Here is an 8,368-nt window from a genome sequence, read left to right on the forward strand (position 1 = left end):
AATTTTATCATTTCTAACTAAAATTAAAACTTTTAATATTAATAATTATTAAAAGTTAAAATTTTTTCTTTCTAATAAGCTTTTTATTTTTTAATATTCTAGGGCTGATGATTTTGGATTGACATGTTTTACTTTGTTGGGTGTGGAATTGCTCATCTTAGATGGATGGATTTTTTTATTCATATTTTTTTTTGGGTTTTATGTATATTAAATAATAAATTAAATTTATATACATTTACATTTAAAATATGTTTATCTCAAAATATTAGTCTGCTTTAAAATTATTTAGTGATCCAACTAAAAAAGAAACAATTAGAGAAGGTAATTTATGCATAATATAGTTTTTTTTTTTTTAATATTAGAGAAGGTAATTTATAAGAGTTATATTTGAAAATTGGAAAAGCAAAAAAAAAATAAAGATTTCGCTAGGAATATCTCAATGTGGTGTCAATCATAGTATGGTTATCATTAATGTGTAAAGAGTTTCCCATTTAAAAAACATCAAATGCAAAAGGGTGTATAAGAATCAAGCCCAAATAACAAATAGGTTAATCCTAACTTTTTAATCAAAGCCCATATGAGCCCAATCTCATTTAAAATTGTAATAAATAATATGATATTAGATCTAGGTTTAATTTTAACTTTTGAGTGTAAACTAGATGTCAAATTAACTAATTAATTAGTTCTAATATTTTAGTAATGGTTGAATTAAACTCATATAAGCTCAATCTTGATACTTTATAGACTCTTTCAGAAGCTATTATTGAGAGTTCAAACTCAAATAAGGATGGATTTATTAATTGTTAGATAATTATCTCAATACAATTATCTAGTTTAACAGTTGTTAAATTCATTCTCATATAAATTCGAGTTTTATTAAATACACCCTAATAATAATGATTAATAATATTGTATGAAATTCGAGTATGCATGGTTTGTTTGATATTTACAATTAAGAAAAATATATTTTTGCATATATTAATTAAATCTAATACATTTTTATTATAAAATTTTTGAAATAATTAATATTTTTTAAATAATTTTTAAATTATTTTAATAATATTTATAATAATATATATTTTTTACTAAATTAACCTCAATCCAAACTGGGAAAAAAAAATCTCAAACCAAACGAGCCATAGAAATCTGAGGCTCTGTATTTCACTTATTCTTCACTCTCTTCATTTTATGATAAATAAAATAAAATGATAGTCCCTTTTAATTGCAAACATTTGCCTTGACTATCTCCACCAGTATCTCGCATTTCTCAGTGGAGCTCTCAACGGTAGCGTTGAACATTTTGAGGTTATTTTGGTTATTTCATACAGATAAAACCTCTTAACGTAGATCTGGTTAGCTTGTCGATTTCTATAATTTTGATTATTAAAATGAAGGATTCGAAATTAAATTGTGTGGACTTTAATTTTAAATTTTATATGATTTAATTTGAGATAATTTAACTGTTAATTTTTTTTTAAAATTTTTAAAAGATTTGATCCAATCAAAACAATTCCAATCCAATTTAATAACAACAAAAAACAAATTGTTTTTAATTAAAATTCATAAAACTCTAATTCAATTACAATTCAAGTTAAATCGAGCCGATATAGGACTTGTTTGACATTACTGTTGAAACTTTTATTGAAAAAATTACTTTTTCAAATATATTAATTAGAGTATTAAAAAATAATTAAAAATTAAATTTAATCAATTTTAATAATAAAAATATTAAAATAATAAAATAATTTTTGTTAAATTATTTTTTTTAATAATATTTAAAATAATACTTTTTTATTTCAAGCTCTGAAACTCGCACAGGGCTACAATGTTTACCGTTCTCACGTTTCATGCAGTTTTAAATTCCCTAAAGTACCCTTGTTATTTTCTTTATTTACCTTCTGCTTGGATAATTCAACCATAACGTCGCTCTACGCCACTGGCAAAGAAACACAAACAAAATTTTCACTTCCCAGTTGGTATCCAAAGTCTCTTTCTCTCTCTACAACCACTTTCTCTGAACCTTTTGGTCTTTTGGCTTCTCTGCAACTTTACTTTGTTGAGCTTTCATTTACGGAGAGCCAAAATTGCCTTCATTTGTCCAATTCAGAGTCTTTTTTATAGATCTTTAGAAAACTCTTTTTTTTTTTCCCGTTTCTGTTTCCTTTTTGGGTTCCCATTTGATGAGTGATTGATCTCGTTTTAGAGGAAACTAAAGATCGTTTTGTTTTTTTGGCAACAATGAAGTCTTCAAGTCGGCTTGACTCGGCTGTTTTTCAACTCACTCCAACTCGGACAAGGTATCGTTTCTCTCTTTTGATTAACTTGCTGACATGTGCAGCTGATTATGCACATAAAGCCACTATTGTTTAGTTTCCTTTTAGTAAATTTGTTGCCTTTTTTTATATAAAAAAATGACTCACTTATTGTTTGGGTCCTAAAGGAGCAATCTTTTTGTTCTGATTAATTAGTGATTTCTATTATTAGAACCTTCTTGTTTTTTAAACGATCTGAATTTGTGGTCAGCAGGTACCTTTTTTTTTTTTTGAATTGGATATTGTTACGTTCTACTTGTTTTTTCATTTCGTTTCTGTGTTATGTTTGTATATCTTGTTATTAACAACATTGTTTTGATGAATTTGAATTTGATTCACACTTGAAAATTGTAGTGTCACCAAGGTAAAGTTTTAGTAGTTTACTTCTAATATATTTTTAAAATTTTTTATTTTTAATTTTCTTGTTGATTTGTGAGTGGAATTTGCATTTGTAGAGTTTAATGCATTGGTAGTGAGGTTATTGATTAAAATATTAGAATCTACCAAGATAATACATTTTTGGGTTTGCGATTTTTTTTTTTTTTTTTTGGTCAGGTGTGATTTGGTTCTCTCCGCAAATGGAAAGACGGAGAAAATAGTCTCCGGTTTGGTTAATCCATTTCTTGCCCAATTGAAGATTGCGCGAGATCAAATGGCCAAGGGGGGTTACTCAATTATTCTTGAGCCAGAGCTTGGAACTGATGCAACATGGTTCACAAGAGGAACAGTTGAAAGGTTGGCCTTGCTATTTACTGCTCCTCTCACATTCTGTCTTTTGTTTGTTGTTGTTGGTGGTGTCCATCAGCATTATGTTTTTCTTGGTTTTGATTTAGCCAATATGGGAATCCATTGACCCATGTTAAAACTCCCTACATTTTTCATATTCCCATTCTAGGTTTATGAAGATTCTGTGGACTAGCTAATAAAATTCTTTATTGTGGATTCACAATTTGAAAAAGGGCAACAGCACTTGAACTTCAACATACTGGTTGCAATGATAGTTTATTAGGAGGATAGAGTTTTTAATTTGCTCAGTTTAACAGTTTTTATGTCATGACTTTTGAGTTTGGCCTTCATATTCACCTTCTTAAGCATAATTAATGAACACAGTTATGTAATATTCCAACCCTAATGATGCAATGATGCAGACTAATATGCTTTGGACTTACAGGTTTGTTCGTTTTGTGAGCACTCCAGAGGTCTTGGAAAGCGTGTATGCCTTGGAATCTGAGATCTTGCAGATTGAAGAGGCAATTGCGATTCAAAGTAACAATGAAATAAGGTTGGCCATGGTATGATAAATCCTTGAGAAACTTATGATCTGTAAATCGGATCCTCTATTTTGATTTCAGTCATTTTTTATTGCACAGGTCAAAGATCATCAAACAAAATCTGTGGAACACATTGAAGGTACTGTTGAAGAAGACATCTTCCATACCGTTTTTAGTTTTATGAACTTCATGTTAACTTTAATCTATTTGGAATGGTTATACATTTTATGCTTGCTTTTCACCCTCAATTACTGTCAATTGATTTTTCTTCTTTTTCTTCCTTCTCTTTCTAGTGGGAGGAGGATATGTGTTATCTTGTTTTATACATACTTTTTTAGATTTTCCGTCATGTGTTATAGTTGTATTAGCAAAGTTTTTTAATTTGAGGTGTTATATTTTATCAAGCTTTTATTATAAGAACTAGATTCTGAAGAATATAAATCTCCAGATTTGGTCATGTTTCTATTGGTTTTGGAATAACACTCAATGGTTTTTGACAGGTAGCAGGCCTCTGCTGGATTCTAATGAGGAGAAAGCCATTGTCCTTTACAAGGTGGGTGCACACCTAATAATTCTCATACAATGGTTTTTGACAGTGAGAGAATTGTTAAAACACCTTCAGTGAGAGCATATACCAAGGCCAGTGTCAAATCTCCAACGATTCCATCTTAATTTTTAAATTCAAACTCAATCATAATTAATCCAACCACAATGCCTATGACATTTTCCTAACGGCTTTCTAATGGGTACAAATTTGTATCCATTAAAATTTATTTGATGCACTTTACTAACATGGTAAATTTTAATTTATAATTCATTAAATGATTTTTCTAATAATCAATACAAATATATAATCGTTAAGATTTATTTAATACACCACACTAGCACATATAATTACTATTTTATTGATAATTGAACCCATTTTATTGATAATTGAACCCACTAGTAAGGGAAAAGTACACTTACCATTAAAATTGTTGCTCCCGATGCTAGCAAGGTATTAAATAAATCTTAATAGGTGTAAAGGGCAAAAAAAAAAAAAAAAAAACGTAATGGGTGCATATTTGCACCAGTTAGAAAAATTATTCATTAAATGTAATTTGTTGTGTTGATTAAATATTATAGCCCTAAGTATCATGTTTCCAGACATATTAGAAAATTTCCCCCTTCATTGCCTTTCAAATTTCATGGGTAAAATTTTCCATAGTAATCGAATTTTATATTAATTAATCTTCATAGTGCTTACAAAATTTATTAATTATAATTCGGTCACTAAACATTTTTAGTAATAAAATAAAAATTATGAAATAAAAAATAAAAAATAAAGAGATGCAACAAAGTAAAATAATTACAACACTATTATTACAATAGTGAACTTATACTTTATTGCAAACTAAAATTGTTTCAAAATAATAATAATAATAATAATAGTTGAGAAGTAATTGAAAATAAAATAAAAATTAAAATAAAAAATAATTTAAATATATATAATTAAAAAAGAATGGAAAAAAGGTAATAAATTATCTTAAAAAAAGAAAGTTTGTAAAAAAAATAAAAAGAATAGGGGGTCCATGTCACTGTTACTGAACAGTGACTTGGGATTTCCTTTTTGCACATATAATATATATAAAAATTCCTTTCTTTAATATTAAAAAAAAAATATGTTATGAATTAAATTAAGTTAGACAATTATTTATTTTTTAAGTAATAATTTTTGTTAAAGAAAAGTAATTAATTTTATTTTGTTGAATAACTAAATTACTTTAAAGCAATATTTATATTTTGCAACAGATACATTTAAATGTTAAATTATATAAGTTTTATTGTTTAGTATATATAAAATCTATAGGAAATAGCCATAAATGAAAAAAAAAAAAGAAAATATTCATCTAAGATGAATAATTCCACACCCCAACAAAGTAGGACATGTCAATCCAAAATCATCAACACCGGAATATTTTTTTTTTAAATGAAACTAGATTAACAAATAGGCATATTTAGTGCACAAAGGATCTCATACTGAAAAGAAAAAATTAATTAAATTTCAGTAAAGTTATTGACTGTAACGCCCTCACTAAAGGTAGTCCATAAATTTTACTGTTCTGACGACTAATGTCTGTTCGGACAGTTAAAATGTCTGGAACTACACCTAGACCATAGTGAGAAGGCATAAATTGAAGAAATAAATGTTAAGAAAATATAAAAAAAATGTAGAGAAAAAAATAAATTAAAGTTTAGAGAATTTATAAATTGATACAAAAATAATAAAAATAACCCAATATGCACTACTAAGGGCATTTTGGTCATTTCACCCCCAAAGATGAATTTTGACCTAAATGTCAAAATAAAAAAAAATTTAGAGAATAAAATAATTAACATTAATTAAAATTTATGAAATAGATTAGGAAAATGAGAAGAGAAAAGAAAAGAAAAGAAAAGAAAAAGCTTAGGAAAATTTAAAAAAAAATTATAAATAGGCACTAGAGGACAAACTCCCACCCACTTCCATCTTCTTCCTTCAATTCTTCTCTCTCTCTCTTTCCCTCATTTCCTCCATTATTGTCAAGCTTCCAAGGTTGATTTCCCAAGCTTCTACACACCAAAACCCATAGCCCACTTCACAAAAAATACTCCCCACACCCTAAGGAAGCTATAGACACCCATTGGAAGTAAGAAATTTGAAATTAGGGAAGCTCAAGTAAGGTTAGTGCACTAATCCCTCTTCTTCTCTTTATTAAACATGAAAAGCATGTTTAGCCAAGCATAAATATCATTAAAACAAAAAGAAAATCTAGAGGAAAGAACCCTTGAATTTTTGGCAGCCATGGAACTTGAAGTTTATTGCTTTTAAGTAATGAAAAATGGTTCCATGAGAATGTGTGATGAGTTGAAATGTTTGGGTGTTTGATTGTGTAGTGTTTGTGAAAATTTAAAACTTTGAAAACTAGGGTTTGTGTAAATGCTTGAGGACTTGGTGTAAATGTTGAAATTAACCTATTGAGTTGAAATTGTTGCTTATAGAAGTGTATTGCATGCAAATTGAAGTAAGGAAGTTGAAGGAATTGAGATATTAGTAGTGTTCAATTTTCTACAGGTTTGGACTCAATGAGTCCAATGGGTTTATTGACCCATAACTAAAAATGTGTGACTCAAATTGGTATGAGGCCTATTGGAGGTGAAAATAGACTCAAAATAGCCCATTTTTCATGTAGACACCATGCCTAAATTTTGCTAAAATCATGACCAATTCTCTGCCCAAACCTGGATGACCAAACATTGAAACCCAGAAAATGACCAAATGAACAGTACGTGTTCATTTGGTCATAACTCTCTCTATACTGGTCCAAATGACCTAAAATTTCATCAATGGAAAGCTTAGACATAGGGCTACACTTTTCATGCAGACCACTTGACCCAGTTTTGCCTTTAACCAATTCAAATTGTTAGCACAAGTTGGGTCACTAAAACTGTCAACCCAGAAAATGACCAAATGAACAGTACGTGTTCATTTGGTCATAACTCTCTCTATACTGGTCCAAATGACCTAAAATTTCATCAATGGAAAGATTAGACATAGGGCTACACTTTTTATGAAGACCACTTGACCCAATTTGGCCTTTAACCGATTCAAATTATTAGCATAAATTGGGTTACTAAAACTGCCAACCTTGAAAATGACGTGTTCATTTGGTCATAACTCTCTCTATACTGGTCCAAATGACCTAAAATTTCATCAATGGAAAGCTTAGACATAGGGCTACACTTTTCATGAAGATCACTTGACCCAGTTTTGCTTTTAACCAAATCAAATTATTAGCAAAATTTGAGTCACTAAAACTGCCAACCCAGAAAATGACCAAATGAACAGTACGTGTTCATTTGGTCATAACTCTCTCTATACTGGTCCAAATGACCTAGACATAGGGCTATATTTTTCATGAAGACCACTTGACCCAGTTTTACTTTTAACTAAATCAAATTGTTAGTACAAGTTGAGTCACTAAAACTGCCAACCCAGAAATTATCCAAAATATTGTTCCCTTAGTTTGCTTGACCAGTTTTGGCAAAAATGCCATAACTTGGTCTCCAAAGCTGCAAATTGAGTGAAACTAGTGCCAAAAGTTTTATAAGACATAGCACAACAATTTTTATGTTTTGACCAAGCTCTAGAAACCATTGCATCCTAGGGAAAATATTAGTCAAAGTTAGGAATTGAAATCTGGAAAATGTTAAGTTGAACCCAGAATGCCATTTGATACCCGTGTGTTCATTTGGCCATAACTCCCACTAGGAAATTTCATTTGAGATGTGCCAATATGATATGGAAATATGATACTTCATTTTTAGATCTCATAAATAATTGAAAATGATATGATACACGAGAATATGATATGAAAATGTGTAAAATGAATATAGACCTGTTAACAGGTGATTAGTGGAACCCGGCAGATGCTAATAAAACAGGAGAGGCTCTGTCCAGCTCCCCACAGAAATAAGATATATATAAAAAAAAAAATTCCACAAATAGAATACATGTTTCAAATGACATCAAAAGTTTACAATAGATATGATAAAACAAGATAGGGTGCTCCGGCACCGAATGTGGCACTTCTTGCTTGGCTATACAGCAGATGGGTAAGGGGCGTCATATTGACAATGCTTCTTTGCACCTATTGATTACCACAACAACCAAATTAATTATGTTTCCTTGTTTTTTAATCCATTTTCTTTTTTAATGAGTAATTTCTTTTCATTTCTCTCCACTTAATCAAAATTTAATTTTCT

General features: G+C 29.3%; 1 protein-coding gene across 1 annotated transcript; it reads left to right on the top strand.

The window, feature by feature from the left end:
* Nucleotides 1–1,939: 1,939 nt before the first annotated feature.
* On the top strand, nucleotides 1,940–4,243 carry LOC131179156 (COP1-interacting protein 7-like). The gene is made up of 5 exons (XM_058145187.1): nucleotides 1,940–2,297; nucleotides 2,868–3,047; nucleotides 3,484–3,604; nucleotides 3,683–3,722; nucleotides 4,084–4,243. The coding sequence occupies exons 1-5, from the start codon at nucleotides 2,239–2,241 to the stop codon at nucleotides 4,206–4,208; spliced, it is 525 nt and encodes a 174-aa protein (XP_058001170.1). The 5' UTR covers nucleotides 1,940–2,238; the 3' UTR covers nucleotides 4,209–4,243.
* Nucleotides 4,244–8,368: the final 4,125 nt, after the last annotated feature.

The sequence above is a fragment of the Hevea brasiliensis genome, chromosome 4 (genome assembly GCF_030052815.1).
Source record: "Hevea brasiliensis isolate MT/VB/25A 57/8 chromosome 4, ASM3005281v1, whole genome shotgun sequence".
NCBI classification, from domain to species: domain Eukaryota; kingdom Viridiplantae; phylum Streptophyta; class Magnoliopsida; order Malpighiales; family Euphorbiaceae; genus Hevea; species Hevea brasiliensis.